Here is a 24,531-nt window from a genome sequence, read left to right as displayed (position 1 = left end):
CCCCAAGGGGAGAGCTGCTTGTCCCTCCATGACCCTCACCCCTAATCCCAGAATGCTGCCACCATCCACAAATATCACTTCCTGCTGCCCTTTGGGGCGGGACATGCCAGGTTTTTCTCCATTCCCCCACTCCCCAAAAGCTTCATCAAGGCACACAATGACAGTCAGAACTCCATCCTTTGCAGGCGAGTTAGCTGCAGGAGGCAAGAGGCAATGACAGGCGGCACCTGTATGTCCTCTGCCTGATGGGAAGGAAATCCAAGGGTGGCACCCAGAGGTGTCTGCAGACCCAGGGGACTAGAGCTTGGTTAGCCAAGTTCTAGTTGGCAGAGTGGAAGGCAGTCAGCGACACGAGCACCCATCTTTTATCTAGCATCTTCATTTCCCTTGATTTTTTTTTTTCTGCAGGGTCACATTTTCCGATCTCTTAACTGAGTGAAGTTCTCAGGCTCCAACTGTGGGGTGAGAGCTCACTGGTACCATACAAACAATGCACGGCTTGGGAAAATCATTTCTTTTAATGACAGAGAAAGCACACCAAACTATGACAGAAGCCCGTCAGGAGTTGCCACTGTACAAATCAGTGCCCAGAGGCCCAGAGCTAGCATCAGACATTCACAGGGAAGTCAGTCGCGGTTAAGGAAACATCCACGCAGCATCTCGGACAGGAGGAGGCGAGAGACAGCAATGACTCAGGATGTGCTGTGTATCTGTGACTTGGACTCCTCTGTAGGCAGTTTGTTTTTCCCCTTCCTCATCGGATGCTGGGGGCTGGGGAGGTTTGCAAATGACCGAGTGGAAGAGAGGCCTTGTGTGTCAGCATCACAGAAGAGCCAATGCTGTAGACAGATGTGGCCCGAGTGCTCCATGGGTCATACCCATGAAATACGACTTGACGTTGGTCCTCTGAACAATGGCTCAGGGAGCTAGTACAACATTTGAACAGCAGCTCCTTTAGACTCCGGGGTCTGCGCACAACTTCCCAAAGGCATGCTAGGAAATAGTTTTGTCAACGAAACTTTGCCATCCCAAAGGGTAAGAGTCATTCTCCTAGTTTTTTTACTGCATGTTATCTAGGTTTCAAATGAAAGGACAAGAAAAAAAAGGCAGCGACTCAAAAATTATTTGGAATATTGTGGCACTTCACTAATCTCTTTTGCTTATAATATATGGCAAAGCAAACAGAACCCTGTCGATATAAACTTTCATTATAGATAACCCTATACTGTACACTCTCAGAATACAGAAAGAATCCATCCTATCATACATGTTTCATCTTTAAAAATAATCTAACATAGTCATATCCTCTGGCTAGTAACAAACTATTAACATCTTCTGAGAATACAGAGGAAACTCTGGGATTAATAGTAAATTCTCTGACGTGCCCCCCGCCATCCCCTATGCAGCATCATCTATGAACACATTTCTGCAAAAGCATCCCAGCATCATTCCTAACTAGGAAAGGAAATGGATATGTTAGTTTCACCAAATGGACTTTTAGCAAGAAGGGATGGGACATTTTTACCTTGGCAAAAATGAAGCACAAACATAACATTTTACAGGTTCAGGCCCATGCAAATGCGTGTTTTTTTTTTTTTTTTATGTGGGGGGATTTTATTCTCACCCCGAAATCACGATTAGCATGCAGGTTTTTTTCAACTATTGAGTTAATTATTGGCAGTGCAGCTCTTTTGGGTAACCATGATCACTAAGGCAAGGTTATTATTTCACCTTGTGTAGAATATAGTAATATCTTCTCAGATGCATGTTTATACAGTGTAGACCTGCAACTGTATTTTTAAAAAAAGAAATCTCAAAACACAGATCCCTAAACACAATCCAGTTGAAAATGAACTGTTAAGCTTTTAGAAATATATTTTAAACTACAAGGCTACCCTGTTTTGGGGTTTTTTTTTTTTTAATGAACATTTTAAAAAGTTCCCGCCCCTAAAAATATGCCAAATGATGTCTTCGTCATTGGTAACAGTCTCACCAATTTGCTACCATGGTTTAACTCTTGCGGAATTGCAGCTACTAAGGTAATGTGTCATAAATATATGCTTTTCAGGGTCGGTGCAGTGAAGTTCTCCAACTGTCAACCTGGAACCTGAACGACCTTTAGTTCTCAGTCTATCTGCTGGACAGCGGTCCCTGGCAAGGGGTGTTCAACTGCCCCAGGGGTGCTTTCAGATGAGGTCAGCTCGGCTGCCCCACGTTGGCCTTCTAGCTCTGGATCCAGCTGTAATCTGACCTGCAGGCCAGTGGCATGTCCTTTGTTTCTCAACAGGAGCTCATGAGAGCTGCATTTGCTTATTCAAGAGCAGCTGAGGCAGTAAAAGCAGCTCCTTGGCCCAGCCAAAAAACAGACGCCAGGTGAGACTCGTATGTTCGTGTGAAGCCAATGCAGCAGCAGAACTGGCAAGTCCCCGGGGAACATTCTTTGGACTGGACGTTTCATACAACAGAACCTTTGGAAGATGACAAGTGGATTGACTGAATCCTGATGGCCAACGTCCTCTGTAAGTCCTGGAGCACATCCTGGCCCGTCCCTTCGCCATTTTTGTCATATAGGAGCTGCTTGAATGCTTCGTTTTCGATGAGGACCATCATGTTTTTGAGAAAGTAGCCTTCGCAATATGCTGAGAGCTCCATGACTCCAAGAAACTGTGGAGAGTGGAGAAGAAGCAGGAGATGGTTATGTTTCTGAAAGCACCTGTTTTCACACGTGTTGATGGCGAACACCTGTTAAAGTAGACTGCGACAGTGGCCCCGATTCTGCATCCTTTGCTGTATTCACACCCAGGGTATGTGACTTTGCAGCTCCTCCCGTCAAAGGGCTGAGTCCATTTCTCCCTGCCTTGGCCTTGTGAGTTGCTCAGGCCAAGAGAACGTGGTTGAAGTGAGAGTTGCCAGCTCTGAGCTGGCTTCAAGTGGCCATGTGTGCTTCTGTGCTCTCTCTCAGAACCCTGCCTCTGCCTCAAAAACAAGCCTGAGCTAGCCTGCTTGCAGCTTCAACAACCACATGAAACTGACCCGACAGCGACAGAGCCCAGCCAGGATCAGCACAGCCAGCCACAGCCGACCGGCCTGCTGACCTCAGAAGCAAGGCTGGCTGAGACCAGAAGAGCCCACCCATGCTGTCAACTCATGTACTAAACAAGCACTCACTATTCTAACACTGGGTTTTGAGTCTCTCTGCTCCACTACAGATAACTGGTGCACTGACGGAGTTGCAGACACGGTTCTAATCTCTTCACAAGTATCAATTAGCTCACTTAATTCTCACAACCATCCTATGAGTGGGCACTGCCTACCTACCCCCTGTATTTAGGGCAGTGGTTCTCGACCAGGGGTGATTTTGTCTCTCAGGCAACATCTGGAAGTCTGGACACATTTTTGGTTGTCACAACTCGGGGGCAGGGGTGGAGTGTGTACTACTGGCATCTAGTGGGTAGAAGCCAGGGATGCCACTAAATACCCCACCATGCAGAGGACAGACCCCCTGGCAGAGAATTACGCAGCTCACATTGTCAGTAGTGCCAAGGTTGAGAAACTGATCAAGAGACATAGTTCCTGACAGACTAAACCAATACGGAAGGGATGACATTGACCTGCCTCACTTTACAAGCCCAAGAAGAAGGCTTGGTAGACAGTAGACACAATATGGATTTGTTGAATGTATGAACGAACGGTTAATTCTCAGAGTAGTGACACCAGCAGCAAACACTGAGTGACAGCATATCATGTGCTGAGCACCGTGCTAGGCACTTCACGTGCATCATCTCAAAGTCCTCAAATTTCCTTGAGGCAGGTACTATTACCACCTTCGATTTATAGATGAGGAAAGTGAGACAAGGGAGTAGCTGACAAAAATTCACACATGTCAAGGACAGAACCAGGAGCTGAACCCTGGTAACTCAAGTCCTGAAGGCTGTGTGTTTAACCATTAGGATGCACTGCCTCCGGCCTGATACCATTCAACCTTGGAAGCGTGCTTGGTGGAGGAATTCCTGTTTGAGATGCAGAAGCAAATGTGCATACGAGGGTCAGCTGTGTCCGTATTCAGACCTTTTCTACAGTTTTCAAAGCTTGTAAGTCTCTCTTTTGCAATGAGCTGGATGCTCAGTAGTTAAATGTTCCCTGAGATGATATCCTGCTGCTTTATTTAGATGCTAAATTATCTAAATTATCTAAATGTGGAATTTCTCATTCTGAACTCCCCAATATGCTGTCCTTAAGCCAGAGATGCACTTTAAGCTGCTCCATGTGGAATGGTGGAATTACGACGAGGCAGCGCCAACAGGGCGATGGTGGAATGAGCGGGACACCTGGATTCAAGTTGAGGCTCCCCCACTTTTCTGAATATGTGACCAGGGCTGGGTCACTTGGCCTCTGGCTTTAGGTTCCTCATTTTCAAAATGGGAACTATGTCACTTGCATCATAGACCTGTTGAGGGGATTGAATGGAACATAACTGATGGCAGTTGTCATCTGTCACACTTAGGGGATGCAGGTTAGGAAGGGAGCTTTGGAATCTGCATGAGTTTTTAGTCTAGACTTTGCCACTCGCAGCCATCTGCTGCTGGGCAAGTTATTTAATCTCTCTGTGCCTCCATATTCCTGTCCCTAAAATGGGGGAAGATAATAATACCTACCTAATAAGCTGTCACTGGCATTAAATGAGATAATACATGGCACATTCAGAACAATGGCTGATTGTAGTCAGTGCTCACTCAATGTTAGCTGGCATGCTAAATGTAAACTATTCATAATTATTACTCTCATCTCACTCATTTAAATCCAGGGACCCACGTGGACAAACTAGGTGCCTAGGTTGGGATAAGAGGAGTTGACTGTATCTATGGAACCTAGTTCAGCTAACTGGCCCATAGAAGGACCAAGCCTGTAACCTTTTTTTTCTTTTTTTTCAAACTATTATTATTATTTTTTGGCTGCATCACATGGCTTGCGGGATCTCAGTTCTCTGACCAGGGACTGAATCCAGGCCACGGCAGTGAAAGCCTGGAATCCTAACCACTAGGCCACTAGGGAACTCCCCCAAGCCTGTACCTCGAACTCACTGACACCATGTGCTAATTCACTGAGCCAATGACTTATCTTCATAAAAATCATGTGCAACTATGGGCAAGTCAAATCACTTCTCTGGGCCTCAGTTCCCCAAGCTACAGAATGAGGGGGTGTGAACTGGAGGGTACCATGCTCTGCGCATTTAGGACACGGACACACCAGGTAATTCTGTGGTCTCTGAGAGGCTTAGGGGGCCTGGTGAGCTTTATCAGGTGAGCAGGCTTGTTATCACACAAATGTTCACAGAGATGCATAGCATCCTGGAGCTGGAAGAGTTCTTAGGAATGCTTTCATTCTTTCAACATGAACCCTCCTTTTAGAGTCACAGAGAAAAGGCCTCATTGTACATGTGGGGAAACTAAGGCTCAGAGTTGCCTATCTCTGATTCTGTGGACACAGAGAGACCCTCTCCCCTTACCACACCTAGCCACTTGCTTTGTATAGGGGTGTCTCTCATCACAAGTTAGTGTAATTGGAGAAGAATAAGCAAAATAAGTACTTACATTGATATTTGGTGATATTTATTGAATGGTGAGTATATATCAGATGCTTGCCTACCTTTACACAGCTAATTACAGACAGAACTGGGACCAGACTTCTCACCTTCTAGGCCAATGGTTGACAAACTACAGGCCTGTGAGCCAAATCTGGCCCACCACCTGTTTTTGTAAATAAAGTTTTATTGGGAGACAGCCACATCCGTTCATTTACATATTGTCTCTGGCTGCTTTTCACTACAATGGCAGAATTGAGTAGGATCAAAGTGACAGCATGGCCTCTGTGAAAATACTTATCTGGACCTTCATAGAAGAAGTGTGCTGACCCCTGTCCTAGACAGTACCTTTTTGAAGTGCAGAGACCATATCTTACTAATTTCTTATTCAGATGTATAGACACCTCCTGGTAAACAGTGGGCTCACAATAAACACTAGGGAATGAATCCCTTGGTTTCCAAACACATGTTCTTCCCATCAAAGTGCCCCGTTGAGCTTACTGCGTTAGCTTAGATTCAATTTGATGAACCAGCTTGTTCTTATTCTCAAGTTGAAAGACACCCTGAAAGGGCCATCAGAAGCTCCAGGGCCTCTTCTTCATGACTGAATAGTTCGGGACAGCTTTGCTAGCAAAAGAAAGATGAGGAAGCCATCCATTTATGGGCTAGGCTTCTCCTCTGGGCTGGAAAACTCCACAGCTGTCTCCAATGGTTAGGTGCAGAACAGAGGTAATGTTGCCAAGAACTTGTTGACATTTGAAGCATGGCTGTTAGTATCTCAATGCCTGCATTTCCTGGGGTTCCAAACCGAGTATTGGTTTCTTTTCTGTCTCTTTTACTAAACTAGCCTCAGTATGCAGCACAATCTGGCAGTAATAGAATCCACGTGGCAGGTTATCATTAGCGGGAGCTGCAGGATCCACAGCACAGGGGAAGCAGCACATAGAAAGGGCAAGGGGTGCTGGCATTGTCCCGTTCTCCGTGCAAGTATCAGGAAGGGCAGGCGTTGACCTTGGAAACATTCCAGGATGAGGCCTGGGAGGGTAGACAGAGGCTGGCGTCTGCAAAAGACCAAGCTCTGGCTGCAGAGGCACATCAATGAAAGAGGCAGTTCTTTGCCATAGGTGTTCCAAGCCTGTAGCACTAATGTATTCCCAGCCCGGGCTCACGTTGCATCCGGTGTGTTATCAAATAAAAAGAGAGCTACAGAAGCTGCCTGCCAAGGATCCTGAAGTTATTAAAATGGGACTGTGGAACGCAGGCCTTGCTGCCAAGGAGATAGGTCACAGCAAAGCCACTGTGGATGTGGGGTTCACAGGGCAGTCTGGGTGTCCAATGGCCAGGGGAGGGGGCAGAGGACCGTGAGACTAATTGGGCCCCCTTCCTGGGTAGAGAGTTTCTCTGGATGCCATTTCTCTGGATGCCAGTAACCAGTTTCTCTGGTTACTTTTTGCAAAGTAACCAGTTCAAGATTTAAAAAAAATTTTTTTTTGCTGTGTCCCAAGAAACCAGATTTTGGTAAAACCCTGACTTAACCCAAACATCCAGTGTGTGTGGGTAGAAAGCAGCCTGACTGAACCTTTTGATTTACTGATGAGCAATCAGAAAATCTTTTTTGAGTATTATCGCAAGGATTATTGCAAATATTTTGAACATTTATTAGGCCAGACAATAAACACAAGGAAGAACCTGTGCTTTGGAGTGAGGCAAATCTAGGTTTACATTCTGAGCAAATATCCCAAAGAACTGAAAGAAGGGACTGGAACAGATATTTGCACACCCCTGTTCATAGCAGCATTATTCACAAGAGACAGAAGGTGGACGCAACCCAGGTATCCACTGATGGATGAACGGATAAACACAATGTGGTACATACATACAATGGAATATTATCCAGCCTGAAAAAGAAATGAAATTCTGACACACACTACAACATGGATGAACCCTGAGGACACTGTGCTAACTGAAAGAAGCCAGCCTCAAAAATAAGCCTGACAAATACCATATGATTCCATTTATATGAAGTACCTAGAGCAAACTCACAGAGACAGAAAGTAGAATGATGGTTGCAAGGGCTGGGGAGGAGGGGGGAATGGGGAGTTAGTGTTTAATGGGTATAGATTTTCAGTTTGGGAAGATGAAAAATTCTGGAGATGGACGGCAGTGATGGTTGCACAGCAATGCGAATGTACGTAATACCGCTGAAGTGTACACTTAGAAATGGTTAAAATGGTAGGTTTCACATTACGTATGTTTTACCACAATGGAAAAAAATCTCTGTAATAGCTGTGTGACCTTAAGCAAGTTACTTCACCTCTCTGTGCCTCAGTTTCCTTATTATAACATGGGACTAATGAAAGGGTTGTGGTGAGGATTTAAAAAGGTAATGCAACAAAGCTTTAAGCACAGAGGCCTGCACCTGGAAAGGACTCAGGGAATGTTGGTGTAAAACAGAAAATAACATCTCAAACGCAACCTGTGTTTTCACAACGAGCAGAGTAACCATTATTCACATCAGTTGTCACTCTACAACCATGGATGTGGGAGGCATGTGTGCTGAGCTCCAGTTATACCAAAGAAGAGTGCTTTGTTTTAAATCAACTCCTGATCTTTATTTATTTCATTGTTTCTTCCCAGCAGATGCTAATCCCCCTGTCCTGAGTGCATGAACCAAAATGAAGTGGCACCTGGACACATGATTTTAATTCTCTTGGTCCCGGTATCCCCACTTGTGAAGTGAATCGGATGAAATCGGTGGTTCACTGATTTTACTCCAGAAACTGGAGTGAAGACTGGCCTTAGGGCTGAAATCACAAAGGTTGCCCTGGGAGCCTGTTAAAAATACAGATTCCTGGGCTTCCCTGCAGAGATCTTTGGGGTGAAGGGCCACACCGAGATTCCAAATGTCTCCCCAGGTGTTGGGGCCACCTGAGTAGGAGGAATCCTTGGACCTCTCTAGTGTTGACAGCCTGTTCTCAATCTTGGCACATCTGAGAATCATCCAGGAAGCTATGAAAAAAATACCTTTTTCCAGGCTCCACCCCCAGAAATTGATGAATTGGTCTGTGATAGGTCCCAGGCATGGGGAATTTTTTTTTTTTTTTTTTTTTTTTTTGCGGTACGCAGGCCTCTCACTGTTGTGGCCTCTCCCATTGCGGAGCACAGGCTCCGGACGTGCAGGCTCAGCGGCCATGGCTCACGGGCCCAGCCGCTCCGCGGCATGTGGGATCCTCCTTGACCGGAGCACGAACCCGTGTCCCCTGCATCGGCAGGCGGACTCTCAACCACTGCGCCACCAGGGAAGCCCCAGGCGTGGGGATTTTAAGTGAGGTGATTCTACCGTGCAGCCAGCATCGGGAACCTCGGTTCTAGCATAATGGTTCTCACCTGTGAACATCCCCAGAATCACCTGGAGGGCCTGGGAAGCCATAGACGGCCAGACCTCACTCACAAAGTTTCTGATTCAGCAGGTCTGGGTGGGGCCTACAATATACATTCCTGACAAGTTTCTGGTTGATACTGATGCTGCTGGATTGGAGACAACACTTGGAGAACCACTGTTCGAGAAGCTTGCTGCTCAAGCTGTGGCCTAGACCAGCTGCAGAGGCTTCACCCGGGAGCCTGTTAGAGACGCAGGGCCAGCGCCCACCCCAGAGCCTGCTGAATCAGAGTCTGCGATGTGACTCATACGTATGCTACAGTTTGAGAATGACTGCTTTTGAAACTTCTGCTTGCTTGCTTTCATTGTGTTCTGGAGGGGCGGATGAAGGGAAAGACATCTCTTCTAAGCAGGAAGCAGACCTTGGGAGGAGTGATGACGGCTGGCCTAAATGCACAGGCCCAGCATCTGCGCTCTACCCGGACTCAGAGTGTGTGCAAAGAAAGCCTCTCCCGCGTCAGGGCATGGGGGGTGCTCGGGAAGCGAGAATGAGATCGATTACCTTGGCGTGGTTGTAAATATCCACACAGTTGTCGGTATTGATGCTCTTTGCACAGATAATCTCACAGTGTCGCTGCAAAGCCTCCAGCTGGAAAAATTTAGCAGCAGACAGAAGCTAAAAACCATGAAAAGAGCCTGTTAGAGGTTGGGAGGTGGAAGGAAAGCAACGCCCATGGTGAGAAAACTCTTCACCTCCCACAGTGGTACCCAAGGTGAAGGCACCGGGAATAAAGGGTCGGACATCACTCTAAAGCCGGAAGGTTACACTAGAGCTGTTGCTGGCATTAGAGGACTAAAGACTCAGTGACAGAATTCAACTGCAGGGGAAGATGGCAGGGGGGAGGGGTGGGGTCGAAGTGAATCAAATTTACATTTATTACAGCAAGAGGTCAAGCAGAAATGCCTAAAATTGTTACATCCAGAAATAAGGGTGACGCTCTTATTCAGCAAGGTGGGTATCAATGTGGCTTACTCCCTCCATTTATCCATGTCTCCACACACATGTCACCTCAGGACTCCTCCCTCCATCACGATCTGGCCCCCCTACCCTGTCTGAGTTTTCCTCACAGCCCTTCTCACACCAGACATGATGTCATGCCTGTCGCCCTCTCCAGAGACCAGGAGGGCAGGCATCTCTGTCCCTTTGCATAGCTGCTGTATTCCAGCCCTGAGCACGGCACCTGGCCGTGGAAGATGCTGAACAGAGGCTCTGGGGAGGGGAAGAAAGGGCTGAAGCAAGAGTTCAAAGGGATTGCCTTTGGGGAAAGGACTGGGAGGATTGGGGTGGGGGGGTGGCTGGGTGAGGAGTTTTTTATGTACTGTAAAGCTCTTCTGTATTATCTACATGATTGAAATGTATGTTCATTATTTCAATTTGAAAATAGTTTTTAAAAAGGTTTACAAAAGAGTCTGAGTCCTCAGAGTGTAGTTTAGTCCTGAGGTTGTGACGAGTCAGAGGAGCCGTCCAGAGAGACAGGAGAGTAACTTTGGGGGGCGGGGGAGTGACCACAGAAGGTTTCACAGAGTAAGAACAAAAGGATAAATGGCCCCCAGTGAACACACAGCCCCTGTGACACAAGCCAGGCACTGTAGTAAGCACCTTACAAATAGAAACTCTTAAGATCTTCAAAACCCAATGGGGTAGATATTGTTATCCCCATTCTACAGGTTGGGAAACTGAGGATCAGAGAGGTTAAATTACTGCTCCAAGATCACACAGCTCAGAAGGGGTAGAGCCTGGATCTGAACCCAGTCTGGCCCAGAGCCCATGTCTGAACCACCGTGTGGTGTCACCTCTTGAACAACTCATAGTGTTCTGACATCTCTCATCAGCCACCCTGGACTTCAGGCACCTGAATGGGCTCCTGGCTCTCTCGCTCAGGAATATCAAAGTGATTTTGGCTTCTGGTTCAAAGCTGCCAGCTTTGACACGAGTTCCACTTCTAGGAAGGAGCAGGGAGGGCAGAAGAGGCAGAGTCACTAGAGGTGGACAGGAGACAGGGAGAGCCAGGGAGCTGCAGGAATGAGGGGCCTGAGTGAGGCCAGGAGAGCTTTGTAACTGGTTCTTGGCTTCTGCCTCAGTGGACGTGCTGAGATTTGAGGAATGCTTTCAGACCGTATATTTCTCTTACAAATGACAAGGGAGAAGTCGTCAAAGATAGTTCCTGATGATGCTATTTGAGCCTCAGCTGTGCCTGAAGCTAGCGCTAGCCTCAGACTCTTCAGTAAATTTCCTTTCCTCCACCCGCCAAAGCCAGTTAAAATTGGGCTTCACTCAGCTTCACTCAGTTGCTATTGAAAGGGATCAGACTAGCGCACCCAGTGCCCCAGGCTTCCAGGGGAGGGCCTCTGATGAGAAGCCCTTGGGAGATCTAAGGAGGCAGGCAGGACCCCAAAGCCTGCATCCAAGTGAAGACCCAGCACAGCCTCCCCCCAGACACCACCTGTGCGTGCCACCCACTCAATGACACAGCGGATTCCTTACCTCCATGATCTCGTTGTTTTTAATGAGAAGGGACTCTGGGCCACCGTAGTAGAGGTACTGCATGACCAGCTGGAAGACAGAACACAGTGAGCAGAGTGTCAATGGCACACAGACACAGTCATCTTAAAGCCATCCACTCAAACCCTCAGGCTGGTTCTGAGTGCCTGTATGACACCCCTTTTTAAGGGCGGCCATTCCCGCCGGATCACTGCCTTTCAGGAGAAGCTCCCTTTAAACGTTTTATAGGCTGGATAGTTTTCCTTACACCGTGCTACCGTCTGTCTCCCTGTGGTTCATCCTCAGGGCCAAATTAAACAATTCTAAGCTCTGCTCTCCAGGATGGTTTTCCCCCACCTATGAGTGATAATCATGGGTTGTCCTCCTACCTCCCACCCCACTGAGCTGCCCAGAACTGCAGCACACGTGGTGTGGCTTAAAGACCCTACACCAGCGGCAGTCCCCCCGGGAACATGGCCCGGTTTGATTACAAACCTCTTGTTTAAGTTCCAGAGGGTGACTGAGCCACGGTGAAACCACCTGCTTATTATAACTTGACATCAGGGGTCCAGGGTTTCAACGTTTCATTGATGGTGTGAGCTGTCCAAGCCAGGCTTTGCACATGTGACTCAGGATGCGGGATGGTGTGCAGAGCCCCAGAGCCTTGCAAACTGGTGTCCCTCAAGTAGAATGAAGCCTGAGGATGTGTTAGTGTTGGCTGTCACCACCTCCCATGGAGCTGAGTATAAATTTTTTAGGTGGTGTGTATCCTTCCCAGTTGGCTACTGTCTCCACTACTCTCTAATGTTTTCGGCCTGCCTGTATGACACACTGACTTTACCTGCCTGGGCTTAATAAAGGTGTGTTAGAAAAATCTGTAGACTGTTACATTCCATTTTGGGGCGCCTATAAAATGAGGTGCTTGGACTGGGCTGCCCTCTATGGTCCCTTCAGGCTCTGAGAGTCTGTGACTAATATAGAACAGTGGTTAGGAGCAAGGAACCTGGAGCTGGGCTGCCTCAGTTTCTGATCTGGCTCTGCCACTTAAAAGCTGGGTGACCTGAATTAAGTTAGGCTCTCTGTGCCTCAGTTTCATCATCTGTAAAGTGGGGATAATATGACCTACCTCATGAGTTGTGATGAGGATTAAATGAGTTAATATATGTAACAGGCCTAACAGGGGCCTGGCAGGTGCATGGCAAGAACTCAGTAAGCGTTAGCTCTTCAATTTTCTCTGCGGTTGAAAAATCTTCTTCCAGGAGTGCTTCTGCCATGTGCTGCCACTTTCTTACTCAGGCCATTTAACATCCTTTGTGACTGATCTCAATCTACTTTTTGCATGTGTGTTTAAAGTAATCATTTTTCAGCTCATATAACTCAATAACAAAAAAAGACAACCCAACCAAAAACTGGGCAGAAGACTAAAACAGACATTTCTCCAAAGAAGACATGCAGATGGCCAATAGGCACATGCAAAGATGCTCAATACTGCTAAATATTAGAGAAATGCAAATCAAAACTATAATGAGGTATCACCTCACACAGGTCAGAATGGCCATTATTAAAAAATCTACAAATAAGAAATGCTGGAGAGGGTGTGGAGAAAAGGGAACCCTCCTACACTGTTGGCGGGAAGGTAAATTGGTGCAGGCACTATGGAGAACAGTATGGAGGTTCCTTAAAAAACCAAAAATAGAGTTGCCATATGATCCAGCAATCCCACTCCTGGGCATATATCCAGAGAAAACTCTAATTCGAGAAGATACATGCATCCCAATGCTCACAGCAACACTATTTACAATAGTCAAGACATGGAAACAACCTAAATGTCCACTGACAGATGAATAGACAAAGAGGATGTGGAATATATATACAATGGAATATTACCCACAAAAAGAATGAAATAATGCCATTTGCAGCAACATGGGTGGGCCTAGAGATTATCATACTAAGTGAAGTTAAGTCAGAGAAAGACAAATACCATATATCACTTATAAGTGGAATCTAAAATGACACAAATGAACTTATTTACGAAACAGAAGCAGACTCACAGACATAGAAAACAAACTTATGGTTACCAAAGGGGGAAGGGGGAGGGGGAGGGATAAATTAGGAGCTTGGGATCAACATATACACACTACTGTATATAAAATGGATAAACAACAAGGTCCTACTGTATAGCACAGGGAACTATATTCAATATCCTGTAATAAACCATAACGGAAAAGAATATGTATATATATGTATAACTGAATCACTCTGCTGTACACCAGAAACAAACGCAACATTGTAAATCAACTATACTTCAGTAAAACAGTAATTGTTCAAAAAATATGTATATGTATATATTATTTAGTTGTATTGAAATAGAGCTCATATGACACAAAATGCTTTGATCTAAAGTATACAGTTCAATGGTTTTTAGAATATTCACAATGTTGTACAACCGTCACCACAATCTAATTTTAGAACATTTTCAACACCCCCAGGAAAAACCCCACGCCCACCAGTAGTCTCTCCCATTTCCTACTTGTGCTGACAACCACTGTGATTTGCCTGTTCCGGACACTTCATACAGACGGAATCATACAGCATGTGCTCTTTTGTGTCTGGCTTCTGTCACTCAGTGTGAATGTTTTCAAGGTTCACCCTGCTGTCACATGTATCACTCTTTCACCTCTTTTCTACTGCTGAACAATATCCCGTTGTGTGGATGTACCACATTTTGTGTAGCCATTCACCAGCCGATGGACATTTGGGTTGTTTCCACTTTTCTGCTGTTATGAATACGGCTACTATGGCTCAATTTACTTTTTCAGATCTCACCTGCCACTCTGCCCTTCTCGCCTCCTAACCTTGATAACATCTGACTTTTTCACTCTGACCGCTCCCAACCATTTGCCTTGATCAGAACCTACCACCACCATCTCTTTCACTCCTCTGCTTTTGCCCACGCTGTTCCCTCTGCTTGGATGCCCTTCCCTTCTTCTCCACCTGTTGATCTCTGGCCCCTCCTTCGGGATCTAGCTCAGTGGTCACCTCTGTGAAGTCTCCTCAGATCTGCTCAGATCTCTCAGCTGCCTCCCACCCCGTGCCGGGCAGCCCATCACACGTGACTGCAGTGTTACTTCCCGCTGGAGTCTGAGGGCACAGACTGGGTCTCGTCCATCTCTGCCTCCCCAGTGCCTGCCCTTCCTCTTTTGCATTTGAGTCTCCCACGCTCTGGCCACCTGCCTGTTGCAGAGATGGCGGTGCTTTAATGGTGATGGCTGAGGCTTTGTGAAATGATATCGTAGCGTTATTTACCCGCCCCGACCCCCCAAACCTGATGGGTCATAAGCATCTAAAACACCACATCGGTGAATGCTGGGACGTTTGCTTTATTAAAATCCATTGATTCCCCTAGCACCTCTCTTTTATAAAGGCCAAACCAACAATAATAACGGTAAGAGCCATAATAATAACTGTCCTGAACACAGGGCCGCTCCAGTTACAAAGCACGTTATCTCATTTCCTCACGGTTGGGTTGTTGACTTGAAATGCTTCTTTCAAGAGCATGGATGGAGAACCTGGGGCTAATGGAATTTAAACTGGGCTGAGCCATGTCACCTTCAGACTCAGCCAGCACAAGCCTTTCCTGCAAGGGGGCGAAATGGACCCTTATTAGGCCAAAGGGCCTGTTTATGGAGTTGTTTTTCTTGGCAGCTGTCCGCCTGCATGAAGCAGGATGTAAACGGCGTCCACAGCCTCGTGGAGGCCCTGCTCCCAGGTGCAGCCTCAGCTGCATGGGGCTCTTGCCCGTGTATGATGTTAAATATTCTTGCAGGGAGGAAACTCAAAGCTGCCTCATTTACTAAAATTCTTCTGTTCAGCGTGGAAGTGAAGTGAGCAGGCCCCTGGGAGCCTCCTTCTGGGTCAGATTCAGCCCTACTTGGCCTATTTTGAGCCACAAATGAGGCTTTTCTTCTTTTATGGGGAAGGGGCAGGCACATGGAAAAGTCCCCAGGGCCTGCTCAATCTTCTCTGCCCATTACAGTAACTGGAGGCTAATGTGGCCGGGAAGCCTAATCCAGCCAAAAGCAATTACAGGCCTATGATTCCTCTGGGGCTGTGCCTTTCCACGTAGGTGTCTCATTTAACCAGCTCCCACAGCACACATTTATTGAGTGGCTACTACAAGCCGGGTTCTGATGACAAGAACCTCCCCAATTAGTCCCACGCTTGATGGCGTACGTGCTCCCTCCATGAGCACTTGGAGAGCTGGGGGGGCACATGGTTTCCAGCATCTGGCTCATGCTCCAAATGCTAATGGGCCTTTCCTCCGGGCTGGGCGATTTTTAGGGAGGACCCAAGGCCCCAGAGCAGGGAGGCAGTTAAGAGGTCAGGTCTGGGAGTCAGCCAGGCCTGGGTCTGAAGCTCAGCTTGGCTGTGATGAGCCGTGGGAGCTCGGGCCACTTCCTCTACCTTGTCTGCTGGGTGGTAGAAGAGCCACCTGGAGGGGGAGCTGGGAGGACTGAATGAGACGACGTGGGGCAGTGGTGCTCAGAGTGGCTCCCTGCAGCAGCATCAACATTACCTGGGATCTTGTAAGAAACATGAATTCTCGGGCCCCACCCCAGGCCTGCAGAATCAGGAACTCTGGGGGCGGGGCCCAGGAATCTGCATCTTAGAGAGTTTTCTGCATCTTAACAAGCAACTCCCTTCACCCCCCCAGCACTTCCCCTGGAGTTTCTGATGCCTCCTAAATTTCGAGAATGGCTGTAACTTAGAGCACTGGTTCTCCACCTTGGCTGCACATGCCTCTGGATGATGGCAGAGGGTGGATACTTCAAAATGCTGATGCCTGGGCCGCAGCCCAGATTCTGATTTACAGCCTGGACACTGGGGATCGTCAAAGTTCCTCAAATGATTCCACTGCTCAGCTGAGGTTGAGAACCACTGGTTTCGAGCGCCGCACGTAGCTGGAGCACATGAAATGGGAGCTGCTCTTATTATTGTTCCTCTTTGGACCAGACTGGGTGCAAATAATGGCTCTGTCACTGACCAGCACTAATTTCTCTGGGTCTCAGTTCCCCACCTCTAAAAGTGGCAAGATTAATCCAGATAACCACATGCAAGCAAAGATCAGTGCCTCATTCATAGTTGGAGTTAAAAATGGGGAAAATGAGCCTCAGAGAAGACAGTGTCTTGTGCATGGTTATTCCATAAGGATTCTTTATTTTGAAGTTTCAACATAACCAAAGGAATGCATCTCTAATGGTGGAAATACTGACACCTCAGTGGGCTTTAGGGCTTTAGTGTGAGGTCATGGTGGCTTCCTGGCAGCCCTCTGAATCACAGGATCTGGGGGACCAGGGTCAATCACCAGTGGAGGGAAGAACCATCATCTGGCCAGCCACACTTGGCTTATAGTATGTGGTTCCAATGCATCTTCTCCATCTCCAGTATACCTTAAGACACAGCTGAATGGACTATTATCACTTTCCCTCAAATACACACCGCGATTTCCCACTTTTGTGCCTTTGTTTATGCTGTTTCTCCCTCTGGAATACCCTCTCTCTCCTATTCACCAGATGAGGAAGCTGAGGCTCAGACAGTCTGGGTAATTTGTTCAAGGTCACACGAGGGACAATGGTTTCAAACAGGGGAATGCAGCTGTTTAAACTGGGGAAGGTAGCATTTAGATCCTGAAACGCAACTCTGTCCTTCAAAGCCTAGATCAGGACCCCCGCCCTATGACCCTGGTTACGGCCATGCTTGCCTCCTGCTTATGTCTGAGTGGCCTCCTCAACCCTCTTGGAATGTGAGCCTCCCGAGGGCCAGCCTGAGTCTTACCCACATTTCCCCAGGGCTGTCCTTCCAGAACTGAACCAGAGGAAACAGATCCTGTTCAGAATCCTATAAACTCCATCCCCAGATCACCCACATTGGCCGACTAACCCTGGCTGTGGGAAGACAGCACAGAGGGGGCCACAGTCTCCCCGGTAGGCCCCCTGCTGGACGTAAGCAGCCCACCAGCCTCCATGCCCCCAATGAGACTCAGAGCTTCAGAGATAGGGCTGCAAGGCCAGATGGGGGTGTGAATTTCTCCTAGTGGCAAGAATTTCTCCTAGTGGCGAGAATGTCATTGCAAGGCTGGATTTATGAATCAGGCATGAAATCCAGGGCCAGATGGCTTCACAGGCAAATTCTACCAAACGTACAGAGAAGAACTTATACCAATTCTCCTCAAACTCTTCCAAAAGATTGAAGAGGAAGGAACACTCCCGAAGACATTCTATGAAGCCACCATTAGCCTGATACCAAAACCAGACAAAGACACCACCACCAAAAAGAAAAAAAAAAAAAAAAAAAGAATCAGGCATGAAGAATGGAGGAAAAGGGAAGAAAGCTGCCGTGCCCCCTTAGAGGTGCCCCATAAACCAAACAGTATTGATTTCAAATGGAGGGAGATATGGCAATGTCATCTGGCCTCTGACAAACCTTCCTTTCCTATTTACATTAGGTTCAGACCAATGTTAAAATGACACTGGATTCCCTGAAGTCCACTGGTTCCTGATCACACTGGGCTCAACCGCCTTTGGGGACTTCATACCTGCTGTTCTCTGCCTGGAATGTTCCAACTCCCTTTCTTAAGCCCTAAGCCTCCCCATGGTTTGCCAGCTTCTCCTCAGCCTGCAATACTTCAGCGACACCTCATCCAGGGGCCTTCCCCAGTCTCCCGGGTCTGAGTCGCCATAGCTTGTTGGTTCACCCCTCTCTCATGCACGGCCCATTTTATACTGTAACTCAGAGTTACCCCCTCTGGACTGTGAGTCCCCAGGAGAAGAATGTCCTTTATCCTTGTGTCTCCAGGTCCCAACACAGTGTCGGGCACATAGTAGGTGCTCAGTTAATGCTGTGGGCATGAATGGATGGTACGTGGGAGGGGCAGTGTGCGGATGGGGGCCAAGAGTGCAGGAGCTGATGACTCAGTACAGTGGCTGATCCACAGGTGGAGGGTTGGAGGGACCCACCGGTGCCCCGCACCTACCAGCAGGGTTCCAGGCCACAGCAGGGGCTTACCTGAAAGATGGGGTACTTCACGTATCCGATCTCTATGCAGGTGTTGTCATTTGTTGGTTTGTTAGAGAGGAGGGCTTTGAACCTGAGGAGGAACATAAAAAGGGAGATAAGAAGACTCAAAAAGACATCAACAGCTTGCAAGAGACTCAGCTCTCTGATGACAGAACATGTAATGTCTTGTATCCCCTCCCACTCTGAAATACAATGACATATCCATAGATTGTTTAACATAATGCTCCCCCTTCTGACATGATACCATAATTCAATCTGAAGTTAAAACTAAAACTCTAAAGTTAAAAACAGTGTTTGGAACTGTTAAATCATTTCTCAAACAGGTGATTGGAAAAGAACAAATGCCTTTTAAAACCCCGTCCACCTTGTAGGGCCCATCACAAAGGCTGCCTTCTTCCTGGAGTCCTTCCTGATTCAGGCCTCAAGCTCCTCAGGTGCCCACGGAGCTCTCCACCTCCCTCTTCCTCCCCCTCCCACACAACCTTTGCTGCAAGAGGGCAGGGACTTCTGCCATTTCTGCCTCTGCTGCCTCCTCAGAGCCTATGCCAGGCTGGACCTGATGCACTGTAGGTATTTAATCAACATCTGTGGATTACCTAACCATCTCCCTATGTGGGTGATCTTCTGTCTGGGGTTTGAGGTGCATTTTCCTGCCACTGACTGAACTAAGCTCCTTGTGGGTAGAGACTCAGTCAGTGGAACACATGGATACTCAATACATTTAGAAATAAGCTAAGCTGTGTCTCTTTTTATAAATTAAACTTTAAACCTGAAATAATTTTAGATTTACAGAAGAGTTGCAAACATCATACAGAGACTTCCAGGATGCCCTTCACCCAGCTTCCCCCGATGTTACATCCTACACAGCCATGGTACCTTTGCTGAAACTAAGAAATTAACATTGGTACAATACTGATCTAGTTCTTCTATGGTGTCACAACCGAGAACCTTGCAAGGGACAGTGTATTTTTCTTGCAGTGGCAAAGCAGACATTTGGGGTATTAGGTTTTGGGGGGGACACCGGAGATGCCAGGAGGCTTTTAGGAACCCAGGGAGTGTTGGCCACACAGCTTCATTAGTGACCTGGAAGTGGGTTCCGTTTCTGGATCCCAGTCTCCTTACCCTCTGCTCACCCCCTGGCAGCCTGCGTTCTCCTCATTCAGCATCACTTTCTTCTCTGCCCACCTTCACCGATCCCTGTTCAGGTCCCGGGATAATGCAGTTCTAAATGGTCAACTCTATCTCTACTCAAATCAAAAGGAGAAGCAAGGGCTGTAGCAGAGCTAGCAGGGACGGTGTTACACTACTGTCACTCCAGAGTCAGGGAAAAGTAAGGTTCAGGACCTCTGTGTTTTGGGTGGCTTATGTCAAAGTTCCCTAATATTTGGAGAGCAGGCCTTTCAAGGCTTCTGTGTATGAGCTTTCAGGCCGCATGAGGACACCTGGCCGAGGGGGCTACAATGCAATCCACGCTCTGCTCACGAAGCTCTTTGGCCGACACGTGCCCCGTCTGCCTGGAGGAGCGGCGCCCTGTCCAAGCCACGTAACCAGGCTGATGATTATGCTCCTGTCAGCCCGCTACCCTTTTTCCAAACTGTGGTTAAACATGTAACATAAAATTTACTGTATTAACCATTCTGAAGTGTAATGTTCACGCGAAGTGCGCTCACATCGCTGTGCAATCAGTCTCCGGGACTTACCCCGTCCCCGTCAAACAACTCCCCATTCCCCTCTCCAGCTCCACCATCCCCACCCTTCTACTTGCTGTCTCTATGAAGTTGATGACTCTAGGTTCATATAAGTGGAAACATACAGTATTTGTCTTTTTGTGACGAGCGTATTTCACTTCATATCATGTTCCCAAGTTCATTCATGTTGTAGCGTGTGTCAAAACTGCCTTCCTTTTTAAGGCTGAACAACATGTATACACTATGTATTTTTTAATTCATTCCTCCACTCCTGGGTGGCTTCCCCCTTTTGTCTTTGTGAATCATGCTGCCCGAACACGGTGTACAAATGCCCTGTACTCTTGGATCCTTGATCTTGAGAAGAAAACCTGCCAGTTCAGTGACGATACCACCCAAATTGAATTTCAGAGAACAGTAATAGCCACCCTCGTAATTCAGTGCTTTCAAAATTGATGACACATACCTTGGAGAGGCTGTAAATAACAGCACTTTGTGGGCATAAAATGGTCTTCCTTCTACCAGAAAGGTAACATCTGACATTTCTTTATTGTTAAGGAAATGAGGATCTGGAACAGGAAAGGGAGAGAGGGTAGCTTTAGAAGAGAGAAGGGTGAGGTTTGGATTCCCCCTTTGGAAAAGTGCCTGTAAGAGCTGACAGGGAGGCTATGGCGATAAAATACTCATTGGAGAGAAAGTGACCAAACAGGAGACAGAATCAGTTAAAGGAACACTCAAATCACTGAAATTCAGTTTCTCGTAGGAAACCTTCATAGCTTACTCGCGACTAAAAGTAGCATTTCCCCTTAGAAGCCTCGCCCCCAGCCCGAGTTCAGATGACTGTCAGGTGTGGAAGGTGACCATCCACCCCGCTGACCTCCAAGGAAGTCACCCCCCAACCTCGCTCCTCCTGAAGCTCAGCGCCCTCCCGCCGGAGAGAAGTGCTTCTGAAGGGCTGTCCCCTTGCTGCTGCGTTCCAGGAGATCCGAAATCCAAGCCCTTTTCTCAGGGTCAGAGGCAAACGACCCAGGCCCCTGCCCTCAACTCCAAGAATAAAGAAGTTGTATAACTACTTGTACAACGAGTACTCTAGTGCTTACTGAGCTTGCACTTACACGTGTAAACTCATTCAGTCCTGGGAGAAAGGGACGGCTGTCAGGTGTGCAGCTGGGGACACAGACGCCAGGAGTCACAGTGACTTGGCCAAGCAAATGGCAGGTGGAGAGGCCAGGATGTGAACCTAGACATTCTGACTCCAGGGCCTGCATTGCTAAGCACCGGGATCCTCCGATTTGCCTGTCATGTTGGCCATTTTTCCTGGGGCTACAGAAGGTGCCAGTCTGTCCTCAGCTCAGCACTTCTGTCTCACTGGGAAAATCCACCAACACTCCCGTGCACCCCTACACGGCTCCACCCCACCTGGCTTCTAAGTCAGACCCCTGGCCTGGCCCTATTTTGCCCAGGCCCTGCTGTAACTTGGACCCAGAATTTGCCTTCCTGGCTGATTCGCCCCAGGGGGTGGTCCTGGATGTCCTCCACTCATATTTCTCTGTCCGTACCTACAGCCACCTCACCTCTTCCCAATAAAAAAGTTTTAATTTAAAACATATCAAAAAAAGCATTAAAAAGTCAAAATCACCTGTAATCCCTCTATCTTAAAAATTTTTTTTTATTAAAAAAAAATACAACAAGGGCTTCCCTGGTGACGCAGTGGTTGCGAGTCCGCCTGCCGATGCAGGGGACACGGGTTCGTGCCCCGGTCCGGGAAGATCCCACATGCCGCAGAGCGGCTGGGCCCGTGAGCCATGGCCGCTGAGCCTGCGCACCCAGAGCCTGTTGCTCCGCAACAGGAGAGGCCACAGAAGTGAGAGGCCCGCATACCGCAAAAATACAAAAAAACAACAAAACCCAAACTTCTAAAACTCTCCAGGTAAAGGGAAGAGAGGCTATAGGGGAAGGCCCCAGCGTTGACTAACACTTCTCCACTTGCTTTAAAGACTGTTAACAGGTTGGAGTGACTTTCTCCCTCTTCTCAGCCACCTGCCTCCCTCTGCTGGGTTTCTCTCACTCTCACTGTCCACTTCCAACTAGCCCCCACTCCTGCTTCCCAAATTGCTAATATCTCCTACCTTTAGCTCTTTTTACCATTCTCTCCCAGAATTCACTGGGAGGGCAAGAGGACAACATACTATAAAAAAATAAGGCATGTGCTCTCCAGTTTGCCATAGTCCCCACCACTCCCTACTGTCTTACACCAAACTCATTTCAACCATTTTTATGACCTGCCTGGCTCTACAGAGATGCCAGTTTGGAACCTTTGTCACTACTCTTATCTTTCCTTTCAAGTAGATTCCTAAGGAACTACTATTTGGCCACCTTTAGTTATCTGAGCCTGAAATGCTGTATTGAAGATGCAAAACACTATTTGTTCCATATTCCACTTATTAGTAATTATGTCCTTTTTCTTTCATCTTGTGAGCTTTGAGCCTCTCAGGCCTGCCTTTATTCTCTTGGTGCTAATAACCCTTGGGATTCCAATGCTTGGGCTGAAAACCAGGCCCTTTTAATCACTGGTGAAAGAAATCTCAGCAAGTTCAGGAGGAAAAAAAATGTTCCCTCCTCTCCTATATCTACAGGAAAGCAGATTTTATGCTGCATCAGTGAAACAGCCCTTGCAAATGTTTGCTCTAACAAGGGTGTCTTGTAAGGCACCAGCTGTCAGAGATTATTGCTATGTCCTGGCAATGTAACCTTCAATCTCTAAAGTCTGTTAATTTGATTGATCTTTATAATTTGTTGCCCTGATAATATTTTAATTAACACCTGTTTTCTACAAGGTACGAACTACTAGCAGTTTTAGTACCTTCTGGTTTGCCTACATGAATGGGCATAAAGAAAACCAGACAATTTGGATTCAACTGCTAAGTTTTTCATTTTAGCATAAAAGTTGTATCATTTAAATTAACAGGTTATTCATGACAGGAACAAAAATACTTTAAAACAGTTTCATGAATTTAGCCTTTTCATTAATTTAAACTAGCTCACCTGTTTCAAAAGTAGGGGTTTTGCTAAAGGGTAGAATTTTTCAGATGCTTCCATTTCTCCAAAGTTTCCCGGTCTTTCCAGGAAGAGGAAACAGGAAGTAGGAAAGTCCCCAACCTTCATGGCAAAGGGAGTCCTTTATCTTTAATATTTTATAACCCCCAGGCAGTGAGAGGCCCTCACAACAGAAGGTTCATGCTTCAGGATTCAAGGCAGCTGGGTGTTTGCCTTCTTGCCAGGCTGATCAACCAGGTTGCAAGCAGGCTCAGGATCTTCCAAATGAAATCAGTGCCTGATGGAAAGGTTTATTCTGGAAAACCCCAGAAGCCGGACTGGAGAATGATGGAATTGTGGCTTTGGGGGGACCCGGGTTCAAGCTCCAGTTCCACCTGAACTGATGCTGCAGCCTCTGAGAGCCTCTCTTTCTTCAGCTTTGACCAGGAGGACACTGTGCCTCCTGCGGTGGCCCAGGGATTGCTTGAGAGAGAGTAGGTGAGGGGCTTTGCTGTGGCCAGCTCAATGCCAGGGTCAAAGAAGGGTGAAAAGTACTGTCACTGTCCCCAGCTTGTTCCATCTCAGGGAGGAGGGACTTCTTAGAGGGGAGGCTGGGGGAGAGCAGCCATGCATGCACAGCTCAGCCTTCTCTGGGAATTTACCTGGCTGCTGGAAGTGCGTGGGCTCAGAAGGTCTTGGGCAGCCCGTCACTGTCGGTGACTTGCAGTAGAAAGGCACTCAATGGAGGGATGAGATTTGGGCGAGTTCCCTTGTCCACACCCCCAAGGTATGTTCTCCAAACAGTTTAATCGCATAACAAAGGTGACATCCCGATCTCCACCTACCTCACTCCAGTCTCCACCTCGTTTGCCCTCCAACACTCCCACCTTCTTTTATGGCGTTTGCTTGCTCCCTGCCCTCAAATCACAAAGCAACAGCGCAGGGCAGGACCCGGGAAGCACTTACCCAGGCGCGAGGTCTGTTTCCGCTTGATCTCCGTGAGCTTGGGGATGGGGTAGGGCCCGTAGCAGTGAGTGAAGATGACACACAGCTGCTGGCTGATCACCTCGTTCTGTGCAAAGGAAAGAACAGCTCACACTGCTGGGGGCTGTGCACTCATCCAAGCTGTGCTGTAACAATGGGTTCCTCCCCCCAGGCGAGAGGAGCCCACAGACTTACTGCAGATTCTCAGAGAAATTCCCCCGACATCACACGTTCACTTTGCCCCCTC

General features: G+C 47.5%; 1 protein-coding gene across 3 annotated transcripts in view; it reads right to left on the bottom strand.

Annotated features, from left to right (window-relative positions):
• Nucleotides 1-506: 506 nt before the first annotated feature.
• The window catches only part of BTBD11 (BTB domain containing 11), a 304,226-nt gene continuing 280,201 nt past the window's right edge, over nucleotides 507-24,531 (bottom strand). For 2 of the 3 annotated variants that reach the window (XM_029206378.1, XM_029206379.1), the window contains exons 10-15: nucleotides 24,267-24,372; nucleotides 20,731-20,833; nucleotides 18,568-18,649; nucleotides 11,506-11,574; nucleotides 9,523-9,636; nucleotides 1,903-2,664 (exon numbers count right to left, since the gene is read on the bottom strand). In XM_029206378.1, the coding sequence (XP_029062211.1) occupies nucleotides 2,455-2,664; nucleotides 9,523-9,636; nucleotides 11,506-11,574; nucleotides 18,568-18,649; nucleotides 20,731-20,833; nucleotides 24,267-24,372 (684 nt within the window). In that variant the 3' untranslated portion in view covers nucleotides 1,903-2,454. Of the gene's footprint in view, nucleotides 2,665-9,522; nucleotides 9,637-11,505; nucleotides 11,575-18,567; nucleotides 18,650-20,730; nucleotides 20,834-24,266; nucleotides 24,373-24,531 lie in introns of all 3 variants that reach the window. The other variant, XM_029206377.1, reaches the window with a different exon arrangement.

This window comes from Monodon monoceros, unplaced genomic scaffold (genome assembly GCF_005190385.1).
Source record: "Monodon monoceros isolate NGI ecotype Baffin Bay Population unplaced genomic scaffold, NGI_Narwhal_1 Super_Scaffold_6, whole genome shotgun sequence".
Classification (NCBI taxonomy): Eukaryota; Metazoa; Chordata; class Mammalia; order Artiodactyla; family Monodontidae; genus Monodon; species Monodon monoceros.
Note: the sequence above shows the minus strand (reverse complement) of the source record. Positions and strands in the feature narration are given on the sequence as shown.